Source organism: Odocoileus virginianus, chromosome 32 (assembly GCF_023699985.2).
Source record: "Odocoileus virginianus isolate 20LAN1187 ecotype Illinois chromosome 32, Ovbor_1.2, whole genome shotgun sequence".
Taxonomy (NCBI): domain Eukaryota; kingdom Metazoa; phylum Chordata; class Mammalia; order Artiodactyla; family Cervidae; genus Odocoileus; species Odocoileus virginianus.
In genome coordinates this window covers 3,270,419-3,296,986 of record NC_069705.1, presented here as the reverse complement: position 1 = coordinate 3,296,986, position 26,568 = coordinate 3,270,419, and the positions used below count along the sequence as shown (strand labels likewise).

General features: G+C 46.9%; 1 protein-coding gene across 2 annotated transcripts in view; it reads left to right on the top strand.

Annotated features, from left to right (window-relative positions):
- SH2D4A (SH2 domain containing 4A) overlaps positions 1-26,568 on the top strand; it is a 56,465-nt gene that overhangs the window by 20,329 nt on the left and 9,568 nt on the right. Inside the window, exons 4-7 of one of the 2 annotated variants that reach the window (XM_070459788.1) lie at positions 9,118-9,198; positions 15,497-15,608; positions 17,137-17,338; positions 19,994-20,124. In XM_070459788.1, coding sequence (XP_070315889.1) covers positions 9,118-9,198; positions 15,497-15,608; positions 17,137-17,338; positions 19,994-20,124 — 526 coding nt within the window. The remainder of the gene's footprint in view (positions 1-9,117; positions 9,199-15,496; positions 15,609-17,136; positions 17,339-19,993; positions 20,125-26,568) is intronic. The other variant, XM_070459789.1, reaches the window with a different exon arrangement.

Here is a 26,568-nt window from a genome sequence, read left to right as displayed (position 1 = left end):
CTCCCCTTGTTCTCGGCAGTGGTGACAGCACTTGGGAGACTCAGGCTGATGGTCTGCTTAACATTTAGTGAGAGTGTGTTGTGGTTCTCGGTGGAGGACAGCAAACACTCCAGCATTGCTCAGAGCCTGTCGCTGACCCGGAGGTGATGATAAATATCAGAACTTAGCTGTCACCCAGCCAGGTTCTGAGACAGGCAGGTTGAGAAGCAGAGGCCGTTCCCAGGCAGAGACAGTCTGACGGGGACTTAATCGGAGCCGAGAGAATGGCAGGCGCCGCACCGTGCGAACAGGCACCCTCCCCGGGGGAGTTTAGGTAGAACCAGGAGCACCCCTCTGCTGAGCAGAGACCCTTAGGACCCCCATCCCCCCGAAACAGTCAGTGTTTAACCCCTTCCTGCAGGAGAATATGGGAGGGCGCAGGTCTGAACGTGGTCGGGAGAGGGGTGGCTGGGGTGCTAATTCAAAGGTGAGCCCTTGTGTGTGTCTGCGACGGGTGATTTATAAGCTGGGAACTGACCCTCCGTCAGTAGACCAACTGTCCTTGCCCCAAAGAGGACCTCGAATAAAACCATCTGCTCACTTTTAGATTTTATTTCCAGAGAATTACTTGTTTTTACAGAAATGGCCTTCATAGTGAACTATAGTACAAAACAGGAGATTAAAAAAAAAGTTAAAACACAAATGTCTGGAATTCAAAGCATTCCAAAAAAAGAGAAAAAGACCTTGAAGCTAGCATATTAAAAAATCCTTGAGCAAGACTCTTCCCTGTCATATGTTGTATCTTCTTTATGGAGCTGGAGATGAGACCACTTGCCTTTCTACTCCTACAGTGCACACACACACACACACACACACACACAGACACACCCCTCCCACACTGCCCAAGGCTCTGGTACCTGCTTTTGCACCTGTCATTTCACTAAAGCAACCGATGAAAAACCATGCCACTAAAATGTGCACTTTGACCGTAAAGTTGGCCTTGAAAAGGTGTGGTGTCCAGCTGTGTTTTGAGGTGTTACTCTGACTCGCAGGTGATGTTCCCTTCCATTGAGAGCAGTGAAGCAGTACCTGTAAGATGATGTTCAGACGTGATGAAAGCCTTCCTCTCAGGTTTCCCTGCCTCCTTACCTCCCTCGTCCCTCCCAGAGCAAAGTTGTTAAGCTTGCTGTCTGCTCAGTCACCAGTAATTCTCTGAAGCTGGATTTCGGTTGCTTGTCTTCGTAAAGGAGAGACTCAGAAACAAGATGTTGCGATCAGACCACTTGGACAGGATGGAAAAGAAAATGCTTGGCTTTTCCTCTTGGACTCTTGCCCATCTCGAGGCGCTGCTGTCTGGCACCCAGAGTTTGGGGTTGTCTGTGGCACGGGCTTTCCATTGAGAGTGAAAAGTAGGACTTCTCCGGCTCAGTGGGAAAGGGTCGCCCTGCCAAGCAGGAGACACGGGTTCAATCCCTGATGGGGGAAGATACCACATGCGGAGGAGCAACTGATCCCACACACCACACCTCCTGAGCTGGCACCCCAGTGCCCGGGGCTGCAGCTGCTGACTCCCGCGTGCCCTGGAGCCTGCACTCTGAAATGAGAGGCCTCCACGGTGAGGAGCCCACATACTGCACCTGGAAAGTAGCCCCCACTCGCCACAACCAGAGAAAAGCTTGTGCAGCCACGAAGACCCAGCACAGCCAAAAAGAAATAAAATTATAAAAGAAGAGTGAAAAGTAGCATCAGCATAGCTCCCTCAGTGGCTTAACCTTGGAGGGTAGTGTGCGCGTGGAGAGCCCGCCTCCTCTGAGGGGTAGATGCCCTGTGCCGGGGCTTGGTGGAGCCCTCGCGGGGCAGCTGGCTCTAGTCTGCCCCCGGCTGGACTGGTAATGAGGAAACCACTGCAAACAGGAAGGGAAATGTACTCCTGAAATGCAAGTGGAATTTTGAGGGTTGAGTTGGGTGTGAACAAAAAAGAGAGATAAAATCCCAGACCACTAACCATGTCCCCTGATGTCTGTTCCCTCCTATGCTACATGAAGGAAGCATTTCAGTATTATTTTTTGTGAGAAAGTATTGAGTATTCCAAGTAAAAACAGTTGAGGAATTAAGTGGGACCATTTTATTAACTCAAGAGTGGAGCCATAATCAGAGTTACACAGTTTCCCAAGTAGAGTTTGTGTAACTGTAATTGAATTTCATGGTAGTTTGTAGAATAAAATTTTGTATAAGCTAGATTCACAGACTCCTAAGCCCTTGAAATTAAAAAGTGAAAATGTTAGTTGCCACATCATGTCCAACTCTTTGCGACTGCATGGACTGTAGCCAGCCAAGCTCCTTGTCCTTGGGGTTTTCCAGGCAAGAACACTGGAGTGGATTGCCATTCCCTTCTCCAGGGGATCTTCCTGACCCAGGGATCGAAGCTGGATCTCTTGCATTGCAGGCAAATTCTTTACCATCCGAGCCAGCAGGGAAGCCCCAAAAGCCATTTAAGCTGTTGGAGTTTTAAAAGAAGTATGTTATATAAAGAACTTAATATAAAGTGAGTTACAAAAGAGAGGAATAGTTCTGGTGTTGAAAGTTGTACGTTATCAAACTAGTGACACAACTTCATGCTGGGCTGTGCCGGTGATGCTGGCGTTGATTCATTTATCCGCCTCACTGGAAGAGCGTATGTTGGGGAGACCCCGAGTCAGAGGACCTCTCTGGGGCTCAGTGTCCTGGTCTGAAAAATGGAGGTGAAGTAGCTGCAAATCACTGGGTTGGATGTGAGAATCAGATGAAATGACATACAGAGAGGTGTTTTGTAAAGTATAGACAGATGTCTATACTTTGTCTATTGTCTAGCATTATTGTTATTCTTGTCTATTCTCTATTATTATTTTTTAAGAATCATCTTACTCGTTTATTTTAGGCTGCGCTGGCCTTGATCGCTGCTCAAGCTTTTCTCTGGTTGCGGTGCTCGGGCTCAGGATTTGTGCTCCCAGGCTCTAGAGCACAAGCTCAATAATTATGGCTCATGGATTTTGTTGCTCTGGGGCATGTGGGGTCTTCCTGGATCAGGGATCAAACCCGTGTCTCCTGCGTTGGCAGGCAGATTCTTTACTGCTGAGCCACCAGGGGAGCCCCAAGTTTCTATTATTATTTATTGGTGGGTTCCTATTTTATGTCAAGACTTCCCAAATGAACCATGTTTTGAAGGCTCTGACTACTCTCTCTCTTTATTACTATCCTTATGTATATTGTATATTCATGGTAATAGATTTAAATGTAAGAGGGTCCTCTGAGACGCTTTCATATCTGAAGCTCGTTGCCCTAATAACACTGACTAGCTCTGATAATTGTGTTTCCGGGGGTGTTACTTTCCAGTCCTGCTGTCTGCACGTTGCTTGGAGGAGTCGTGGGTGAGGAGTGATGCAGGTGGGCAGACCTTCATGCAGCATGACTGCTCCATGCTCAGCTCTGCTCAGAATGAACTCAGACACTAGAGACGATGGGCTTCCCACGTGACGCTCATGGTAGAGAACCCGCCTGCCAGTTCAGGAGACGTAAGAGACTCGGGTTCAGTCCCTGGGTCAGGAAGATCCCCTGGAGGAAGGCATGGCAACCCACTCCAGTATTCTTGCCTGGAGAATCCCATGAGCAGAAGAGCCTGGCCAGCCACAGTCCATAGGGTCCCACAGAGTCGGACACGACTGAAGTGCTTTAGCACGCCCAGACAATGCATTATTTAAAGAGGTGCCATGAAATTACACATCAAAACCACTGTATTTTCAAATCAGGCTATCCAGGAGTCTCCATGTATAGATTTTGCTAGAAACAATGTTGGAGAAATGGGGGAAAGATTCTCTAGGGTCTCCGTCGTGCTAATTCATGTTTCGGTGAAATCTCTCCCCAGGGACCACACTGTGTTTCCAGCACTAAGATTGATTGTCCTTTTCCTCTTGTTGGTCCAGCTGGCATTTTGAATGTACCTCCACTTTCTCTGTGTTATTATCCTTTGTCACTTTATCAAAGTGCAGTTTTATTATTCTGCCTCTCTCACTATTTTAGAAAGAAAAAAAAGAAGTTAAACCCCAGTGCACTCAAAAGCTTCCTGTTAGAGTCATCACTGGGAAATTTATCTTTTTACTTAAAATGGCTGGGCATAGAAATAGGAATGCGATTATTCCAGTGACCTGGTTAGCAAAGTGGGGAGACAAGCCGTCGATTTTTTTGGAGGACTTGAATTCAGCCTGTCTTATTAGTGTTAAAACTAGACTGGGGTTTCCCTGGTGGTCCAACGGTTAGGAATCTGCCTGCCAATGCAGCGGACCGCCTGTGGTCTGGGAAGAGTCCACGTGCCGTCTGTCCATGGGATTCTCCAGGCAAGGGAACTGGAGTGGCTTGCCATGTCCGTCTCCAGGGGATCTTCCTGGCCCAGGGATCGAAGCCGGGTCTCCTGCACTGCAGGAGATTCTTTACCAACTGAGCTATGAGGGAAGCCCAAGAGAAGTGGCTGCAATGAGAAGTCCACACTCCACAACTCGAGACTGGCCCCTGCTCACTGCAACTGGAGAAAGCTGGCACTCGGCAACAAAGACCCAGAACAGCCCCAAGCAAGTAAAATTGAAAAGAAACTAGACGGGATACCTTCTCATGATTGAGAAAGTGCTGGAGAGTTTATAGTGTGTCCACTCTTTCACCAGGTATTTATTGAGGCACTACTAAACGCTCAGTCACCCTTCTCTTTGCTGAGGCTCCAGACATCAGTGAGTTAATTAAGCCGACATGGTCTTTGCCCTCGCAGAATTTATTATGCTGACCATCAATCTATGAAGGAACACCGTGGATTTAAGAGGTGTACGGACAGGAGGAACGAATACTTAACCCAGCGGTTTGCTTTCAAATGTAAACTCTTGATTTTAACTTCTGGATTCATCATTTCCTTCTTCACCCTAAAAAAGCCAGTGCTGAAAATGTTCTGTCTTCTAGAGCTTTTTGTTTTATTGGGAATAAAAGTCTCTTGACATTTGTTTGATTGCATAATCCTACTTTCAAACAGAGTAAATATTTGGTTAGAAGCCAGAAGGAACCACTTTTTTTAAATGATTGTTAAAAAAGTGAACATAATTAGAAGAATCTTCATGTGACATACAGTCTCTGGAGGAGATAGTTTGTAACCGTGTAGTAGTAATGTTGCTAGCAGAGTCTTTTGTTAGCACATTGCTTATGTAGATTTGAATGGCCATACTTCCGATTTTAACGTAATTTATATGCATTTATAAACTCCTTTGGTCAGTGTGGAGGGGCTCTACTCCCAGATCTTGGTCCACACTGATTGGAGAGGACCATTCTGACTTGGTGTCTGCAGAAAGTTAGCTGTCTTCTGAGGTCATTGGCTTCCAAGCTTTCTCCTTATTTTCTGGAACTTTTGCATAAATACCGCGTGGCAGTTTTTGGTTTTAAGTAAAGCAAATAAGAAGCAGACACGATTGCTTTCACTCTGCCCATAGAGTTTCAGCAGCTGCAGGAGTCTCTGCGATGCCGAAGATGGGAGGGGACGGTCCAGACTTCTGCGTGTGAGAGCAGAAGAGTGTTCTCTGGAATGCCCCGCGGAAGAAGCAGGCTGTAGACCTGAGAGGACGTGGGTGTCAGTCCCTGCTTTCCTACCTGTGATCAGGTGGCCTTACTTTTGTGGGAAAGGGATAATACTTGCTTTGACACCCTATGGTGTTAGGAAGGTCAAAGGATGTATGGATTTGAAAGTTCTTTGTAAGCAAAATCTATGTCAGGAGGTAGGTGTTTTCCCAGGCTTTCTTGTGTTACAAACTGGAATGTGTGTGTGCGTGCGTGTTAAGTGCTTCAGTCGTGTTTGACTCTCTGTGACCCCATGGACTATAGCCCACCAGGCTCCTCTGTCCATGGGATTCTCCAGGAAAGAATACTGGAGTGGGTTGCCATGCCCTCCTCCAGGTGATCTCCCCAACCCAGGGATCGAACTCAGGTCTCTTACATCCTCTGCACTGGTAGGCAGGTTCTTTATCACTAGCACCACCTGGGAAGGCCCACAAATTGCAATAACAGTCTGTTCCCTGGAACACAGCATCACATGGAAGCTTCAGAGAAGCTTCATTCCTCTCCAGGACGCCTCTTCATCCTCAGGTTGGGGGTGCTCAGAGTACCGTCCTCAGCCTGCCTCCCTCTGCTACCGGCACCGTGAATCATTGCTTTTGAGCCCTGAATCTGGCTGTTTTTCAGTAAAGGAGATCTCCTACCTCACACGCCCTGCAGTCCATTCCGTTGTATGTGATGTGTTCCATGGATCTGTAAGCACGGACGTGTATCTGAATGAACATGCTGTATGCAAGACTGGAGTAACTTCTTTACATTATTTTAATGCTTTGGAATAAGAGCGAATCTTGGCTCACCTTTAAAATGAGAATTTTTATAGACGTGGTTCTTAGCACATATGAACAGTTTTAGAGTTGACAGTATGTTCTAGACACATGGAAGGATTTAAACAGAAGTGCCGATCGCTGGGGTGGTTGTTAAGTTAATCAATTGTTTATGCTAAATCTTGTCTACTCAAGAACCAACTTGTGAGCTCTGAGGTACTAAAAACAAAACCTCACCCTTCAGACAAGGAAAGAACTGTCAGTTCTGAGCGGCACCAGTAGGTGGCACTGGCGGTCACCAGCGGTCCAGCACCAAGTCCTGAAACTGGTTCCGGCCTCTATGCTTAGAGTTGAGTTGTTTTAAGACTGATGACGCTGAAATATCTGACAACTGCAGAAGCCGCGAGCGTGTTGCTAGTGAGAAGGGAACACGATGATGACAGACGAAATTCAGATGGTGATTTTCTAAAAAGCAAGTGGTGAGAAAACACTGGTGTGTGTACGTGAGGCGGGTAGTGCAGTTGAAGAAACACTTAGGTGCTGTGTCCAAGCAGACAACAGTCATTGGCAGGTGCTGGGGGGAAATGCTTGACAATGTAGAGCACACCGTGTAATGCATGGCTTGGAAGAGCGGTGTCAGACGTGTGTGCAGTGAAATGAAAGTCGCTCAGTCGTGTCTGACTCTTTGCGACCCCACGGACTGTAGCCCGCCAGGCTCCTCTGTCCATGGGACTCTCCCGGCAAGAATAATGGAGTGGGTGGCTGTGCCCTCCTCCAGGGCATCTTGCCGACCCCAGGAATCGAACTGGGGTCTCCTGCACTGCAGGCAGATTCTTCTTACCAGCTGAGTCACCCGGGAATTAGCCTGACGCTTATTCAGGAAACAACTGCAGGCTTGTTGAGGAGCTGCTCATGGTGGAGACGCTACCGATGAAACCCAGGTCCAAAGCTCTGCGTGTGACAAAGGCCCGAGTCCCTCTGAAAGCCACGACTGGAGGTCGGGGCTCCAGCATTGTCCACGGCAGCTGTGGAGGTTATCAAGGGAGTATGGTTAGCTGCCGCCTCTTTTTCAGTGTAGAAGAAACTGATCCTTTTTGCAAAATGATGCCCCACAGATCTCGTATCACTGAGGGAAGGGAGAGTGAACCTGTTTTTAAGGTTCACACTCCTTTTAGTGGAAATGCATTCAAAGACCGCAAGCGTGAGCCCTTCAAAGCCATCTCAGACTTCTAAACAGACCGCCCTCCCCGAAGCCTGCTGGGCGCCTTCTCATCTGTTCATCAGGAGAGGGACTGGCTATTGTCCTGTTGTGCTTTTGGTGCAGGGGGCTGCATCCTTTTTAATATTATACCCTTATTAATGTAATATCAAAATAAGAGAAAAAGAGAATGTGGCAGGTAGAGATTGTGAAACCTATAGGATTCATTCATTTGCCAAGTAATAGGCATAAGGGGCTTCCCAGGTGGCGATAGTGGTAAAGAACCCCCTGCCGATGTAGCAGATGTAAGAGATGCGGTTCAATCCTTGCGTCGGGAAGATCCCCAGAGGAGGGCATGGCAACCCACTCCAGTATTCTTGCCTGGAGAATCCCATGGACAGAGGAGCCTGGCGGGCTACAGTCCATAGTGTGGCAAAGAGTCGGACACGACTGAAGCAACTTAGTACACATGCACGCACACAGAGGTGGCCAATGCCAGTTATCACCCGCGTTATTCTGGAGATAATTATTCACACAGGAGCAGCTTGGGCAGCTGGGAAGTGCAGTGTCGCAGGTAGCCACGTGCTAGCTGTGGTGGAGAAGGGGCAGGATTGAGGTGGCCCTGTGGGTTTGCTTTATGGCACAGAAGTGACCCTAAGTCCCCCCGTGCTCCACGCTGAATCTCAGCACCAGTACTGACCTCCGGCTGAAACGTTTGCAATTTCTGACCTGTGCCAGGACCCAGGATGGAGTCCTCAGGCACAAGGCTCAGACATGGCGGTCCCGTGGGTTGAGGGTGACCGTTTCGGCCACGCAGGTCACGTGGCTGCCAGGCTGGCCATGGCCCGGACTCCACACACAGGCCAGGGAGCAGGCTGACAGGGCGGGTGTGACTGACCTGGTCTTAGGAGGTGCCCGGGGTGCTATGCCAACTCAGCCACAGAGCCTGGGGGCGGGGGTGGCGTGGGGCCCACACAGGTGGCCCTGGGGATCCCCACAGTAGAACTGGGAACCTCATGGGCAGGAGCCAGCTCCTGGGAAACCCACATGGAGTGGCAGAAGCCCAGATTCTGAGCTGGGGCGTGGGGGCAGCAGGGACCCTGGGAGGGGGTGGGCGCCGGGGAGAGGGGGCAGGGCTCCAGGCTCCAAATGCTCCAGGCGTGTCCCCAGACCTGGTGGTCACGACTAAGATGCTTCTCTGGTCTGACCTAAAACACAAGGTGAGGCCGATCAGGGTCTGAGAGAGAAAGCATTGAGATTAAGGAGTAGTGTTGATGTCTTACAGTAATCCCAGAGGTCCTGGGGCCAGCCAGGAGCAAACCACCAGCCCTCAGCTTCTGAGCAGTAACTCACCTCTAGCCCTACTGAGCCCAGACGCCGGGGTTTCCGATGGAGTTTCATGGAGTCAGGAGCTCACCTGTTGCTGGGAAATGGGTGGGTCCAGAGGTGGGGTGGGCGCAGTGTTTGGGAACATTGACACAGGGAGGCATTAACAGATGACCTTCTGAAATTGCACTGCAGCTCGAAGTGGCATAAACATGTGTTTCATTTGGTTTTTAGCTGTTCTCCAGGTCCTCAAGAAATATTCACCAAATGCTGGCAGATTCTGTCAGTCGCATGAAGGAATTCGGATTTCACCAGGTAAAAGACTCCCCTTCCATGTCAGGGGCGAAGTGCAGAGCCAGTTCCGCTGATGTCTCACAAGTTGGTTTATTAGCCTCACACAGAAATGAAATTAAGCAGCAGGATGTGAACTCTGAGACGCTCGTGGACACAGCTCTTCATCTTTACCTGTTGATCCGGAGTGGGAGAGTCTTGAGTATCACGGAAAGAGCAGGTGCCAGGACGTATCAGCTGGACCCCTCCCTGAAGACCCGATACAGTCAGAGCGGGTGGCGGCCAGCGCTGGGGAGACTGATTTCAGAGATAAAGGCAGCATGAAACGTGGCCGAATGGTGGATTCAGATCAGGTTCCGCAGCGTCCACCCCCTCTCGAGCCTGCCCCTTTGCGCCAAGTGACCTCTTGTGTCATTGTGTCCACAGCGCTCACGGGACCTCCAGGCGCTCAGCTGTCTGCGTCTGTGTGGACGGGGGTCTCCTGGCCCCCTCGTCCTGCTCTCTTGGTCCCAGAGATGCTCTCAGGATAACTGAGGCAGAGACTGGGAACCTTGTAGGGCTTGACCACAGAAGATTGGAAAAAGTGGAGTAAGAGATGAGTCTGTGAAAAGAAGGATCTACTGGCCATGGTGGGGTGGCGGGGATGAGGGCGGCCTGGGTCCGGTTTCCATGGACAGTGTGACCCAGGCGCCTTCTCCTCTGCGGGGCCGAGTGTGACCCGCGAGCACGCACGTCGTAGACTTGAGTCACGGGGACGCTTGGAGCTCCAGGCCTGGTACGCAGCTGCTGCTGAAATAGGTGCCTCTTTCCAAAAACAGCAGCCATAGTCGCTAAAGCAGCTTCCCAGGGGCACTGCCCTGACCATGATGTCATTTTACTCGCGGGCAGGCGGGGAAGAAGGGTCAGAAGGTCTGCCCTGTTCGTTCAGACCCCTGTGTCGAGGTACTCCTGAGTGCCGGCCTCTGCTGAATAAGACAGCTCGAGTCCTGCCCTCAGAAAGCTGCTGTTTCTGACGAGGAGACAGATGATAAACCTGACGTGTGAAGTCAGGTCCTAGGAGCTCTGGAGGAAAATAACTGCAGGATAAGGGAGCTGAGGATGGGCCTGAGAAGGTCGCTATGTGAAGTGGATATTGGAGCAGAGGCCTGGAGCCTGAGGCTGGGGCCATGGGGCTGGCTGGGGAAGCCCGTTCCAGGCAGAGGAAACCGCATATAGGAGGACACAGAGGCAAGAGCTGTCGGGCGCAGTGAAGGGAAGACAGGAAGGTCAGTGGTGGAGGCAAGAGAGAAATGGGTGGATGAGCTGGACCGAGGGGCCGGGGAGGGAGCCGGTGGGACTGTCTGCATCAGCAGCTGCAATGAGCGGCTCTGTGCTGGGGCCTTTGACAGCCCCTCTGCCCGTCTCCAGCTCCGCACCGTGGCCCCTGGACGTGTGGACCAGCGTCCAGCCTCAGCCCTGCTGCTCCTCCACTTCCCGGCCTTCATCCTGGACCTCCGGGCCGCGGCAGACAGACAGGTTCCCTGTCTTCACAGACAGACAGACATTTCCACTTCTAAAGAGGAGATGAGGGTTTTCTAAATAGAGCAAGTAAAGGTCAACTTGTAAAGCCTTTTCTAAAAGAACATTTTTCTGGAGGAATCCTTAGGGAAACTCCGGACGGGTTCTCGGGTGTTCTAGCCGGGTTGGATGAGCAGAGCGGCCAAGGCCAGATCTCACCCGCTGTCCTGTGAAGCTCACTGATTCTGTCTCCTCCTTCCCTGTGCCCATACGCACTGATGCTGCAGATGAAAAAGGAGTGCGACTTCCTAAACACGGCGCTCCCCGACACTGGGGTATCCCCCCAGCAACCGAGCACCGCCCAAGCTATTATTTACTTAATATATTTCCTGAAGGAGACCCACTTTGCAAGCTTCTTGCTTTTTCTGAGCAACAGTATGCATGATATCATAGTTTAGTATTGCAGTTATATTTTTCCCAGTTATTTAAAATCGTTTTTAAAAAGGCAGGTAGCAGACAAAGGTCCACTTTGAAGTTTTTCCTGTTTGAACTTAGAAATTGCAACCGGCCCTTGGGATTTATCTCAGGCTTGCCAACAGCTTCGTTAAGGCGATGACAAACTTTAATATTCATGCCAAACACCAAAAGCTGTTCTTTGGTTTTTATAATATTGACTAAAGAAAGGGGCTTAGCCCTAGGCAGGAAAGAGTTTAGAAAGAAGACAAAAGTGAAAACAAGCAAACCACAGAAGTTTCGATACATCTGAGGTGAAGTGCAATTTCTGAATTATCACCATCTTCTGTGTTAACTGCGATTTAATGGTGATTGAAACCAGTTTCACAGCGTGTATTTTACTTGTGGTGAAATCATTTAACCCCAAGAGAGTCTATTTTTCTATAGGAAAACACAAAAGAGAAAAGCCATCATTTTTGTGGTGCAGAGCAACGCACAGCCAGACCTCCCTGACTTTCAGTTTCTTTCATGACTCAGCTGACAGGCTGTTTCTTGCTGCGTGCAGCGAGTTGTAAATTCAGTTTTCTCGTGAGCACTCAGGAGGCTGTCCTCAAATAAACAAAGGGGTTTCTAAGTGATTTGGTGTGTTAAGATTTCTCTCTGGTTAAAAACAAATTCCCTTGAATGCACTTAATGCTTCAGAACGGTAAACGTCAAAATGGTTGATGGTAAACTTCATATTATGCAAATTTTACTATAATTTTTAAAATGTTATGGTGGTAGTTTTATGTGATAGGTATTTTACCACAGTAAGTAATATTGTAGGTCCGCTACGCTTCAATAAAAAAATTTCCTTTCCAAGTAAGACTCGTGTTTCTTAGTGTATATTTTTCCTTCTCAAAAAGGATGCTTTTAAAAGATATTTTTGTATATTTTATTTTTTTAAATTTTATCTATTGAAATACAGTTGATATATAGTATTGTGTTAGTTTCAGGTGTACAACACAGTGATTCAGCTAGTTTTTTCTGATTATTTCCATTATATGTTATTGTAAGATATTGAGTATAATCCTTGTGCTACACACTAAGTCCTTGTTTATCTGTTGTATATAGCACTTTGATCCTAACTTATCCCTCCCTCCTTCCTTCTCCCCTTTGGTAATCTCTAGGTCCACCCATGTTTCTGCAAGTGTTTGGTTCTTTTTTATGGCTGAGTAATATTCACCTGTGAATAAATACCGTATCTTCTTACGCCAGTTATCTGTTGATGGGGACTTGGGTTGTTGCTGTGTCTTAGCTATTGTCAGTGGTGCTGCTATGAACTTTGGGATGCGTGTGTCTTTTCGAATTAGAGTTTTCTCCAGATATACATCCAGGAGTGGGATCACTGAAACACGTGGTAGCTCTATTTTCAGTGTTTTAAGGAACCTCCATACTGTTTTCCATTGTGGCTGCACCAACCTACATTCCCTCCAGCAGTGTAGGAGGGTTCCCTTCTCTCCACTCCCTCTTCGGCATTTATTTGTAGACTTTCTAATGATGGCCATTCTGACTGGTGTAAGGTGATAGCACGTTGTAGTTGACTTGACTTCCCAAATAGTTAGCCTCTTTCCATGTGCCTCTTGGCCATCTGTATGTCTTCTTTAGGAAAATGTCCTGTTAGAGTTTCTGCTCCTTTTTTGATTGGGTTGTTTATTTTTTCAATATTGAGTATATGAGCTGTCTATATGTTTTGAATAGTAATCTCTATTGATCGCATCTTTTGCAAATATTTTCTCCCAGTCTTTTCACTTTGTTGATGGTTTCCATTACTGCACAGACACGTATAAGTTTGATTAGGTCCCATTTGTTTATTTTTGTTTTTATTTCTTATGCCTTGGGAGACTCAGTTAAGAAAATATCGCTATGATTTATGTCAGAGGATGTTTTGCCTATGTTCTCTCGTAGGACTTCTGTGGTATTGTGTCTTAAATTTGGGCTTCCCAGGTGGCACTAGTGGTGGGGGAAAAACAAAACTCACCTACTGATGCAGATGTAAAAGACACAGGTTCAATCCCTGGGTTGGGAAGATTCCCTGGGGGAGGGCATGACAACCCACTCCAATGTTCTTGCCTGGAGAATCCCATGGACAGAGGAGCCTGGTGGGCTACAGTCTGTGGGGTCACAAAGGCAAGATATGACTGAAGCGACTTAGCATGCACATATATCTTATATTTAGGTCTTTAAACCATTTTGCGTTTATTTTTGTGTGTCGTTTGAGGAAGTTTTCTAACTTCATTGATTTACAGTAGCTGTCCAGCTTTGCCAGCACCACTTGGTGAAGAGACTATCTCTTCTCCATTGTATAGTCTTGCCTCCTTTCTCATAGATGACTGTAAGTGTGGGTGTTTATTTCTGGGCTCTGTATTCTGTTCCATTGATCTGTATGTCTGTTTTGTGCTATTGCCATGCTATTTTTATCTACTGTAGCTCTGTAGTATAGAGTGAAGTCTGGGAGGTATTTTGCCTCCATCTTTGTCATTTTTCCTCAGGATTGCTTGGGCAATTCTGGGTCTTTTGCAGTTCCATATAAACTTTAGGATTATCTGTTCTAGTTTTGTGCAAAATGTCATGGGTCTTTTGATAGGGATCACATTAAATATGTAGATTGCTTTGGGTAGTATGGCTATTTTAACAATATTTACCCTTCCAATCCAAGAACATGGGATATTTTTCCTTTGTTTTGAATCATTTTCAATTTCCTCTATCAGTGTTTTGTAGTTCTCAGTGTAAAGGTCTTATTCCTAGGAGTTTTTTGGTTTTGTTTTGTTTTGTCTTGCTTGACATGATTTTAAAATCACATTTAAATTTCTTTGTTGGTCTAAAGGAATGCAACAGGTTTCTGTATATTAATGTTGTATCCTGCTACCTCGCTGAATTCATTTATTGGTTCTAGTATATTTTGTGTGGAGACTTTAGGGTTCTCTATATAGAGTATCCAGTCATCTGCAGATAGTGGCAGTTTTACCTCTTCCCTTCCAAGTTTTTCTTTGTCTTTTATTTCTGTTTCTTGTCTGATTGCTATAGTTATGACTTCCAATACTATGTTGAATAGAAGTGGCAAGAGTGGGCATCTTTGCCTTGTTCCTGTGGGAAGTTTTCAGCTTTTCACCGTTGATGATGATGTTTGGCTGTGGGTTTGTTGTAAATGGCCTTCATTATGTTGAGATATGTTCCCTCTAAACACATACTGATGAGAGTTTGGCTCTTTTACATTCTTTTTATGCATCTTTGGAGATAACCATATGGCTTTTGTCTTTTCTTTTGTTGATGTAGTGTACCTCATTGATTGATTTCAGTATGTAGAATCATTCTTGTGACTGTGGGATGAATCCAACTTGATCATGGTATAGGATCCATTTTATGTATGGTTGGATTCAGTTTACAAATATTTTGTTGAGGAGTTTTGCATCTATATTGTTCAGAGATATTGGCCTGTAAATTTCTTTTTTGTAGTGTCTTTGCCTGGTTTGGTGTAGGGTGATGTTGGCTTCATAGAATGATTTGGGGAGTATTCCCTCCTCTTCAGTCTTTAGGAAGAGTTTGAGATGGATTGGTATGAATTCTTCTTTGTGTGTGTGGTAGAATTCCCCAGTGAAGCCATTTGGCCCTGGACTTTTGTTTGCAAGAAGTTGTTTTTGGTTTTGTCTTATTTTTTAATTAGAGATTCTATTTCACTTCTAGTAACTGGTCTATTCAAATTAACTGTTTTTTCCTGATCAGCTTTAGCAGACTGTATTCTTCCAGAAATGTGTCCATTTTCTCTGGGTTGTCCACCTTGTTGGCATATAATTGTTCATAGTTTTCTCTTACGACTTTTTAAATTATTTCTGTGGTATCGGTTGTTATCCTCTCATTTCTAATTTTGTTTACTTGAGTTCTTTCTCTCTCTCTTTTTCATGAGCCTGGCTAGAGGTTTGTTAAATTTGTTTATCCTTAAAAACAAAACAAAACAGTTGTTGGTTTTATTGATCTGTTCTATTGTTTTTGAACCCTATTTTATTTATTTCCTCTCTGATCTTTTATTTCCTTCTTTTTGTTGACTTTGGATTTTGTTTGTCCTTTTTGTAATTCTTTTAGGTGGTAAGTTAGGCTGTTTTGAGATTTTTTTCTTGTTTCTTGAGGAAGGCCTGTGTTTCTATGAACTTCCCTCTTAGAACTGCTTTTCCTGCATTCCACAGATTATGTAAGTTTGTGTTTTCATTTTTGGGCTTTCTATTCTCTTTCATTCATCTATACGCTCATTTTTGTGCCCACACTGTACGTAGCACCTGCCTCATTGCAGGAAATTCCCAGAGTTCCTCATAAGTGTTTGTTTTTGTTTTTTTAACAGAAGAAGGAATCCGTGAAGAAAACACAAGATGAAGAAATAAAACAAATAGATGAAGAGAGAACCAAGCAGATTTATAAAAACTGGAAAGAAGATTCAGAGTGGCAGGCCTCTTGTAAGTATCCAGAGGCCTCTATTACAGTGACACTAAACCAGCTTGTTCACTTAATAATGTGACGATCTGGGAAACACTTAGAATGATTGTTCAGAGATATTTTTAACACTAAATTATTACTCAAAGGCTACAGGCCACCTTTTGAATTGCAGAAAGGTTCTCAGCTCATCTTTGTACCAACAACATTATGATGTATCTAAATGATGGAATGGTATTTAGCTATGAAAAATGTTTTGGAAGAGTATTTAATGTCCTTGGAATATATTATATATTTTTAACTTGGAGAAGAAAAATGATTATAAAAATAGTATGAAAGGCATCCCTATTTTAAAATGTCTAAGTATATGAGGGAAAAGACATGGAAGGTTAACATATTAACATTAGTATTCTTGGAGAGACAGGATTCGAAGTTACTTGTTGGACTTCTTGTTTTTGTGTATTTTTCTCAGTTTTCAACAGTGAGCACATCTAAACTTTGTAATCAGAAGACAGGGAGAGCAGGCAGTCTTGTCCGCATTCTTGCCACACCTGTGGCTGAACCCTGCTTCATTCTGAGTTAGCACTGCCCAGAGATGGTCCTCCTGGGGAGAGGCCAGTGCAGATGAAGGCAGAGCAGAGGGTGTGTGAGGCTGATGCTGGGAGGATTCGGGTGTGAAGCAGGGTTAGGGCTTCCATCTGACTTGTACAAGGAAGCCCTAACTGCCCAGTCATCCCTTGAGGCAGCAGGAGGAGCCAGGGATGGGCATGTTCGCAGAATGTTGGGAATTCCTTTACAACGAACACCATTAAAATGACAGTTTTTGTGAAATGAAAATGTTCACCAGATCCCATCACTTCTGTGCAGTGAACTCTTAGTGTAATGGAAGATTTTAGGCATTTCTATGAAGTCAGACATAACAGATTCTGACCAATAATGCCTGAAATGCAGATAAATACCCATAAGGCTTATTCTTACATCCTGCATTCAAGTCCTTGATGCTCGGTTGCTGGAATAAAAACCCCCAAACCAACAGCCCCCTGTGTTACAAAGCAATCATAAAAGGCTGCTTTGGGATGCTTTCATGCACCCACAGAGGCTGTGACTGACCATGTAAGAATCATTTCCCTCTTCGGTCTGGGAGGCCGAATCACTCGTGGTTCAGCCACGCGGACTCTGAGCTTCGCTGCCCACCCTCCCCGTCCTCGGCCACGAGCCACTGAGGAGCCCCTGATGGTTTGGGGGGTGGGGTATCATCCTGAGACCCCGCTGACCCGACCCTCGCTCGGGCTGAGGCTCCTCTCCGCCTTGGCCGCTGCAGGAAGCTCTCGGGCACGGGGCTCCCCGTCCTCCCCCGCCCCGGCCCCCTCTCCCACCCCCCGGTCTCCCTCTCAGCGAACCCCGCGGAAGGAGAGGGCAGGCGCCGGGCCCTGACCCCTGGGGGCCGTGCCCTGTCCCCAGAGCCGCTCTGCCCCGCATCCGCGGCGCTGGCTCAGCTCACCGTCTCCGAGGGCTCCCGGGGCCTGTCTCGAACCCCGCTGTCTCTCCTAGTGCGAAAATCCAAAGCTGCTGATGAGAAGCGGCGCTCCCTGGCCAAGCAGGCCCGCGAGGACTACAAGCGGCTGTCGCAGCGGGGGAGGAGCGTCACGGGACAGCAGGGCCCGCCGGGCGGCCCCCAGAAACCCAGGAGGCCCCCGCTCCCGCCCAAGCCTCGGTTCCTGGGCCCAGCAGGACAGCCACACACACCTCTCAGGTGAGACGCCTAAGTAATTAAAGGTGAGTGGCGTGGCCGCTTCGGGGACAGAGGCTGCGGGTGCCATTGAGTCCGGGCCCAGCTCCCAGCCCACGATGCTGAGACACCGGGGCAGGCCTGCATCCCTCCTCGCCTGTAAAATGCCCACTGTGGGTACCACTCACATGCCCAGTCACTTCGTGAAGATACCTAGAGAGGTTAGCGACTTCGCATGCCCCCAGCCCCTCCCCGGTGACAGCCCGCGAGGGGAGGGGGACCGTTGAGGGGTCGTCACAGTGGGAACCTGGGCTTGCTGGCCTTCATGTCACCAGCAGAACTCCCTTTTCCACTGATTAGATTTGATGACACGTCTCATTCCGGGGTGGCCTTTCCTGGTGGCCCTGCAGGTAAAGAATCTGCCTGCCAGCGCAGGAGAGGCAAGAGACGCAGGTTCAATCTCTGGGTCGAAAGATCCCCTGGAAATGGCAACCCATTTCTTGTCCGGAACATTCCATGGACAGAGGAGCCTGGAGAGCTACAGTTCACTGGGTCGCAAAGAGTCAGACACGACTGAACACACACACTCATTCTGGGATATACAGCTAAGCGCATAGGTTGAGAATTTGGAAATGTTTCTTTTTTAAATGAAGACTTTATTTGATGATGACGATACCCTAGCTTTGGGAGTATTAGGCCGAACAACTTGTTTTGGAAGCCTCTTAATGAAAAATACAGTGGTACCACAGCAGAAACTCCCATACCTTATTTTTTATTTATTTATTTATTTTAATTGGAGGCTAATTACTTTACAATATTGTGGTGGTTTTTTCCATACATTCACATGACCTTATGTTAACTGATTATAAAATTATTTTCTCCCAGTTATTGCTATTCTATGATTTGGTACATAGAAAGATGATATTTAAAATAACCGAGAGAAATCACACATTGATTTAATGAAATACAACTGTCTAAAGCCTTGTCCTCTCTGACATAAAAACTAAAAGCCCTTCTCTGTTAGGAGTATGGAAAAATAAAGAACAAAGCTCTCCCTTTGTATGAGGTCAGTGGTTATCTTCAGGTTTTTTCCTAACGGGAATTATGACCTCAGAGGATGCAGGGGTTGGACGTTTCCTCTACTGTGATTATTTCTTTACTCAATTGAAAGATTCCATCTGGGGACTTGCAGGCCAGCACGAAATGACCATGTTCTACAGAATGGCTGTTTGGGGAATGAGTTTTTGCCTATGGATAACAAAACAAGGAAGGCCCCACAGTGCTGTGACCGGGCGCAAAGCGTGAACTCCTGCCCAGCCCCTCCCGCGCCCGAGCCTGTCACCGAGTCGGGCCTGGGTCCCCGCGGGCTGGGTGCTCATCCAGGCTCCTCCAAGGGTGGGAACATGCTGTCATATGTCTGCACCCAGGGCATTTTTAGAGCACAGCCCATGCGACTGACGGCAAAGAAGGTGCCCTTTCACGAGGTTTTAAGATGATGTTTTAAGCTCAGTTAGCTCATTTTTTCCAACTTAAGCCTCTTGCATGAAGTGCTTTTTGTGAGGTGGCCAGACTGGATGGTGTCAGAGCTGGGATTTCAAACATTGATGTCCGAGGTCAGCTAGGAGCCAGCCCAGGGCAGAACAGACATGGACTGTCCATGGAGTTTCCGCTTGGCCGCCAAAGATTTCCTGAAGAAAGAACCTAATCTGAAGGTTGGGAGGAGAAATTAGCATGTAATCTCGTGCGGGCAGTGTCCGCTCCCCCGGAAGGTCAAGTATTATAGGCTGTTTTCTCCAACTGCATGTTCCTCTGTACTTGCATGTACATCACGTGTGTATATGTACAAGCTGACATGTATGTCACATGTAACTCATGGTAGCATGTGTTACCATTAAGATGTATAAAGAACATAAGTTAATTTACATGATATCCAGTAGCTCATTCAGACTCATCGTTTTTACATTGAATTCTGCTCAGAATTAGTGGGCCTGGGACTTGGAAATACATTTATTACTAATACACTGCAGCGTTGCTTTTTATCATGGAAATTGACTTAGGTCCCAAAACTTCAGTTCTGCTACTGATTTTTATTTCAAAACCATGCTGCTGCCTGTATCTTTCTCTTAACCAAGTTTCAAACACTCTTCTTTCTTTTACTTTCCATTTCTGAGACTGCTAAAAAGCAGAACTTTTGAAAGTGTATCACAGAAGGAAGCAAGTCAGGGAGGTTAGTGGAAACAGGAAGAAGAGGAAATTGAATGATGAAAGTGTTGGGGACGTTTATTCTATGGCATTTGGTTTCTTCTGCTTGCAAGCACTTGCTCTCCAGGAAAAATATGGGGTGAGGGGGCAGAATATTTCACTTTTTAGTGCTCTTTTCTCAATTTTTAATTGGGAATTAATGAAGCTTCTCCCTCATATCAAAAATGAACTAAATACTGTGGTGTTAACGCATACCCATGAGTAGTCTACAGGACTGGCAGGGCAGATCCATTCCCCACCCTGTTCCCTGACTTGGAGGAGCCCTGTGAGGGCTGTATGCAGGGCCCCACCCCACGAGTTCAGCCGTGTGATCTTCAGACGTGTGTTGTATTTGTGTGTGTGTGCGTGCACGTGAGTTTTGAAAGCGTTATTTTCAAATCGAGTGACTCTAACTTGCAAACCTTTTACGAATGTCAGGAATGAGAGAGTGACGAGGCCGGCGTCCAGCCCAGCCCAGGAGGACATCAGGCGCTGGTTCCAGGAGGAACAGCTTCCTCTGCGGGCCGGCTACCTGACGGACTCGGACAGCATCGCCCCCTGGTTCCACGGTGAGTGGGCGGCGCCGACCCCGGCGGCGGGTGAGCCAGCAGGAGGGCAGGATAAATGGCTCCCTTCCGCTTGAGCCACCCCAGAGAGGCTCTGATAGTGTTCTCAGAAAGTGGATTTTCCCAGCTTTCTCAGGGAACGGCTGGCTCCTGCCAAGTGGCCCGGAGCCTTGGTGGCTGCCAGCGCAGGTTGGTTGACCCCCCCAGATGGACACCGTGGGGTGATCGGCAAGGCATTGCCCCCCCAGGCACCTGCGCAGGGCACTCGGTCGTGACCCCCGCAGATGGCAGCACCCTCGGCCCACGCCCCCCAACCAGGGAGGGGCCACCAGATGTGGTCGGAAGGGCGTGACCTTGAGCGGATCGCGTTCTCTCTTGTTGTTTAGTTGCTAAGTTGTGTCCGACTCTTTGCGACCCCATGGACTGCAGCACACCAGGCCTCCCTGTCCGTCACCATCTCCCGGAGTGTACTCAAACTCATGTCCATCAAGTCAGTGATGCCATTGAACCATCTCATCCTCTGTCGTCCCCTTCTCCTCCTGCCCTCAATCTTTCCCAGCATCAGGGTCTTTTCTAATGAGTTAGTTCTTCTCATCAAGTGGCCAAAGTATTGGAGCTTCAGTTTCAGCATCAGTGCTTCCAATGAATATTCAGGCTTTAGGCTTTGATTTCCTTTAGGCTTTGATTTCCTTTAGGATTTGGTTCTCTGTAGTGAATCCATTTATCCGAGCCTCATTTTCCTCATGTATTAAATGAAGGGGTTGAGCACTGTGACCTTTAATTAAAAGCTCTGTGGTTTTGATCTCTGCAGTTAAGGCTGCGAGGTGGGCTTGTTGGAGGCTAAGCAGAGGTCAGCTCATAAAGCATGTCTTCATTCGATGCTCGAAACGGGGCTCATTCAAACCATCTATTTACCTAGCACCCACCTCACCGACCTCTCAGTTTCTTGGATTTCAAGAACAGGCGGTGACTTTCTGCTTCTGCAAAGCTCTGTGGTTGGCTTGGATTATCATTGGCTCTGTGGGCAACAAAAGCTTTAAGACAGAAATCACATCCTCTCACAGAGAACACTTGTCCTAACGGGTGTCTTGGTTTGAGTTGTATTTAAGGCTACGCTATTTTCAGTAGGATCATCTCACGTAGAAATAGAGCCACAAAAATAAGTTCCCAAACCCATAGGATGGCAAACTCCTCTGAAAATGAACCAAGTTGTCTGTGGCAGGCTTTCTGCAAAGGGGCTGCTTTTATAGGTGCAGGAGAACCATCTAGTTTAACCTGAAAATGCAGGTTCTCTGATGACTGAGGTTTAGTAACTCCATGCCCAGAGGAGCCCCTCTGTCTCCCAGGACGAGGTCATAAGCCTCCTTCCCCTTTCTGCTCTCCTCAAAAGATACTGGGGGAGGGAGTGACAGTGGCGTCAAAAGATAAACAGAAAGAACATGGTCAGTGACCCATCTGTCATGCTCACCTCCACCATCTCGCTTTGCCTGTTTTTTTCCTTTTTAAGATAAGCAGTGAGAAAACTGGCCTCTCTGTAGTCTCTATGTCATTGGGCAGAAGATGCTGCTGTCCCTGGTTCCGAGGGTGCTAGCTTTTTTAACTGCAGGGAGTGAGAAATTCAAAGTGCTGATGTTATTAAAAATCCTGATACTTTAATAGGCAATTCTACTTGAAACAGTTGCTATGATCTAGGAAGACACAGTTGGGCTGAAAATTTAGTTGAAGCTTTGGTTGAAATATAAGGCTCTTGGATTTTACCTGTCATTCATTAATTGCTATTGTTAATGATTTATTTTCATTTATATAATTATTTATCATAGTTGTATCAGTCGTGTCCAACTCTTTGTGACCCTACGGACTGTAGCCTGCCAGGCTCCTCTGTCCACGGGATTCTCCAGGCAAGAATACTGGAGTGGGTGGCCATGCCCTCCTCCAGGGGATCTTCCAGACCTAGGGATTGAACCATGTCTCTTACATTTCCTGCATTGGCAGGCGGGTTCTTCACCACTAGCTCTGCCTGGGAAGCCTATTGTAAGCAAACTAAATGATATAGTGATGTAATAGTAAATACACAGCCATGTAGTCAAAGTAAATTATTATCTCTGGTTTAAAGAAGAAAAAATTTGCATTTCTATGATAAAGAGAAGAGGGACCACAGCTTATCTTTTTGAAACATAACTGTTTACTAGGAAACGTGTTTTGAAATAACAGGATGGCAATTCGCTGTTGGTTTGCCGTCTTCCTTTCATTGGCTCACACCTCGTAAATCACCCTTCATAAGTTACTGTTTTGGCCACCTAATTTCCCTCCGATGGAGTCTGTATTTCACCTCTTTCTCTAAATTAGCTTTGAGTAAGGATGGGGATGGGAAGGCAGGGACCAGGGAAGTGAGGGCAGCTGGGCCTCTGGCTTGTGGGGTGGGCGGGGGCTGCACACCTCTGCACACCCCAGAGGATGAGGCAGGACCCCAGAGGACCCCAGAGGATGCGGGAACTTGGGGGGGGTAGGGCACTCGTTTGGGGTGTGATGATTTTGAAGGTTCTTTGGGGCCATTGTGTTAAATGGTCCATGGGGCAGCCAGACTAATGGGTCAGAGCTGGAGATGATAGACTGGATTGTCAGCACGTAATTGGAAGTGTGGAGGGCGTGGGATTTTCCAGGGGTGAGCTGGGAGGGTGTGAGAGAGGAAAACAAGCTAAATCCTCACTAGATTGGTGGGCTCCACCCCCACGCAACAGGAGCTGAGGGAGCGCCAGGCGGCACCCAGCAGGGTGGCAGAGAGGAGCAGATGGACAGCTCAGGTCCAGAGACCGCCCACCGCCAGCAGTTTCCGTCTTTCTCAGCGAAGATCAGGCTTTGAAGGCCTTCAACTGATGAGATGAGGCCCACCCACACCGTGGAGGGTCCTCCTCTCCTCCTTTGAACACAGTTTTCCTAATTATGAAATATTTTACACAAAAACAGCACAGGGGAAAATAAACCCAGTGCCAGTGATGTAACAAATATTATAGCTGCTCTCCAGATACAGGGAGTGTTAAAAGCCATATTTACTTTGTATCTATTTTTATTAGGGAATAAACCCTGAAAGACAGAATCAAGGCTCCCTTTTTTACTCCGTTTTGATGCTGTTTCCTCTCTCCTTCCCAAGGGATGAACCACTCTTCTGAAGCTCTCTTTCCCATCCATATTTACATTTTATTACATGGATGCGTGTGTGGGTACTTTGGTAAAGTATATTTTAAAAATATAAAACACAGGTATGCATATGTTTCTACAAAACAGAATAATGTGTTTAACATTTAACATATAACATGGTATCGTGTGGTAGACATTCTTCTGAAACATGCATTTTCTCTCAATATTATGTTAAGTGGGTTTTTCTTTGTTTATAAATGACTAATCATTCCTTTTACTTGTAGTATAGTATTTTATGATATATTATTTATATATTTATAATACATATATTATAAAACACATAATCTTTTATTTGCATTTAATGATGATATATATTTTATTACACACACATATACACACGTATCATTCTTCTCTTCTACATTTGGTACAGTTTTTTTTGCTATTATAGAAAATGACATATCTCCTTGAACACACTTGTGATCATTTCTTCAGAGTGTGTATTTTAGAAGTGAAATTGCTGGGAGGTAGGATATGAGCCTCTTTAATTATATTAAGTGTTGCCAGATGTCCTCCAAGGTGATTAAACAAAGTTATACTCCCACCAGCTGTACTTGAGAGTTTGTTTTCCTCATACTTCATAGTTAATATTACCAGTGGAACCACCTTATTTCAATTTGCATTGATTTGTCGTCAGTTTAGCTTTTCTGGGTTCCTAGATAGGTGGGTGTCTTCTTCTGTTATTCCTTGTAATCATTTAACCATTCTTTCTGGTCAGTTCAACGCCCCAAGGCAGCACAGAGTTTTTTTAGCTCCTAACTTGGAAAGGTGGCTTTGCCGGTAGCTCAGATGGTAAAGAGTCTGCCTGCAATGCAGGAGACCAGGGTTTGATCCTTGAGTCGGGAAGGTCCCTGGGAGAAGGGCATGGCAACCCACTCCAGTATTCTTGCCTGGAGAATTCCATGGACAGAGGAGCCTCGCAGGCTGCATTCTGTGGGGCCACAAAGAGTTGGATGTGACTGAGCGACTAATACACACAGCTTGGAAAGGTAGTGTGATGCAGGCTTAGTACCAGACTCCCAGGATGGATCACTGGGTTTGAGTTGTGTTTTCTCCTCTGTGAATGGAGGGAGTAATAGTATCTACACCACAGCCTTGTTTCTTAAGTAAGTCAGCTGACAGGTGAGAAGGCTTAGGTCCTGGTGCAGTGTTTCTGTTGTAACTGATCAGCGTAAGAGAAGGTTTACCCCTCCGGTCCCCTCTGCCCTTCTCCTCCTCATCAGCCTCACCCCGCCAGAAAGTGTCGTCTTCAGCAGCAGCATCACGTACAAGGAAGAGGCAGCACTGCAATAAAATAGATCTTAATTATTGCCTATGCTGTTTCCTCAAGTATTGACTTAGGGCCTGTCCTTGATAATAGCTTCCCTGTTGGCTCAGATGCTAAAGCATCTGCCTGCAATGTGGGAGACCCGGGTTCGATCCCTGGGTTGGGAAGGTGCTCTGGAGAAGGAAATGGCAACCCACTCCAGTACCCTTGCCTGGAAAATCCCATGGATGGAGGAGCCTGGTAAGCTACAGTCCATGGGGTCGCAAAGAGTTGGACACGACTGAGCGACTTCACTTGTCTCTGATAAGTCCAGAGCCCAGGAGGTCACCCCAGAAGGCAGCAATAATCTGGAAGGACCAAAGGAGAGCCACCCCGCAAACAGGGAGTGAAGTTGCTTGGAATCATCCCAGGCAGTTACGATTGTGTGTGGGGTCAGCCGGGAGGGTGTGGAGAGACAGCAGTGCATACTGGGGTTGCTGAACAGTGCTGTCTCTTATAGGTTTATAATCTGAGTGTTGTCGTCTGTTTGGTTTTGTTTCCTCAAGCACTGTCTTCTTCTCTCTCTGTCCTCACCCCTTACCTCCTCTCATGCGTCAGCGCTCAGGATTGCCTTGGTCATCAAATGCGATTCGTGTTTTTATCCATTTCATTCTCCCGAGTATCCCCCCTGTTACAGCACCTTCCAGTCTGGACTGTTTGTGCAGTTGGCGATAAGTGTCGAGGAGCCCTCTCGGCTAACTTAACACCCCGCTGAACACGGTCATTTCACTCATTCTGTCTCTTGCGATGGGTCTCCAAAGTAGGTAGGTATATAATTAACTGTACTCACTTCTTGAAGAAAGGGGCCAGGGAATAAATAAAACTGAAGTTGGAAGGTCCATCCATCACCCCACAGACCCACTGCTTCACTCCATCCATCAGCATTTTCCTACTTCTGTGAAACATGCAGCAGTATCAGGAGCTTAGGAGCCAGCGGAGGCTGCTAGTGGGAAGATGGGGAAAAGATGGAAGGAAATGCACAAGCAGGTTTCTGATTTGGGAGATCTCTCATTGCTTCTGTTGTTGTTAGAGAATTCACATGCTTGCTTTATGCATCAATAGTTGATCATTATTCCTCTGAAATGTAATTTACACGTCCTTATCCAAATATGGAAGTGATTAGACGGTTGATTAAATGTTTCCACCTGATTTATTTCTTCTGAACGTCTTTGCTGTTGTGGCGTATGATCGAACCTGCCCTCCAAATGCTTTACATTTTTAATAACCTTTGTAGTTTAAGCTACTTAAAAAGTAAATCCCGTTAACATCTACAGGATACCAACACAGTTCATACTGCAGCTATTTTGATTGTTTCCGTTTTTGCTGTGCTGTGCTTATTTGCTCAGTTGAGTCCGAGTCTTTGTGATCCCGTGGACTGTAGCCCGCCAGGCTCCTCTGTCCATGGGGATTCTCCAGGCAAGAATACTGGAGTGGGTAGCCTTTCCCTTCTCCAGGGGATCTTCCCAACCCAGAGATTGAATCCAGGTCTCCCGCATTGCAGGCGGCTTCTTTACCGTCTGAGCCACCAGGAAAGTCCAGGAATACTAGGGTGGGTAGCCTATCCCTTCTCCAGGGGAACCTCCTGACCCAGGAATTGAACCAAGGTCTCCTGCATTGAAGGTGGATTCTATACCAGCTGAGTTACCCTGGAAGCCCCTCCGTTTTTCCTCCATCCTTCAAATTTTCATTCTCCAAGGAGGGGTAAATCCTGTCCATTTCTGTGGAGGGGGTTACTCTCTCAAACTTAGGTTCCCTAGAGGGAACTGTCCAGGGAGAGCCCTGGGCCTTTGTCTTCCCATTGTTACTGAGTCCAAGCTCATTCTGCTCGCTGCATGACAAGCTAGTACGTTAAGAGATGAAGTGCTGGGACAGGGAATAGTAACTTTCTTTGGAAAGCCAGAAGACGGAGAAGATGGTGGACAAATGTCCTATAGAAGCATCTTCCCTGA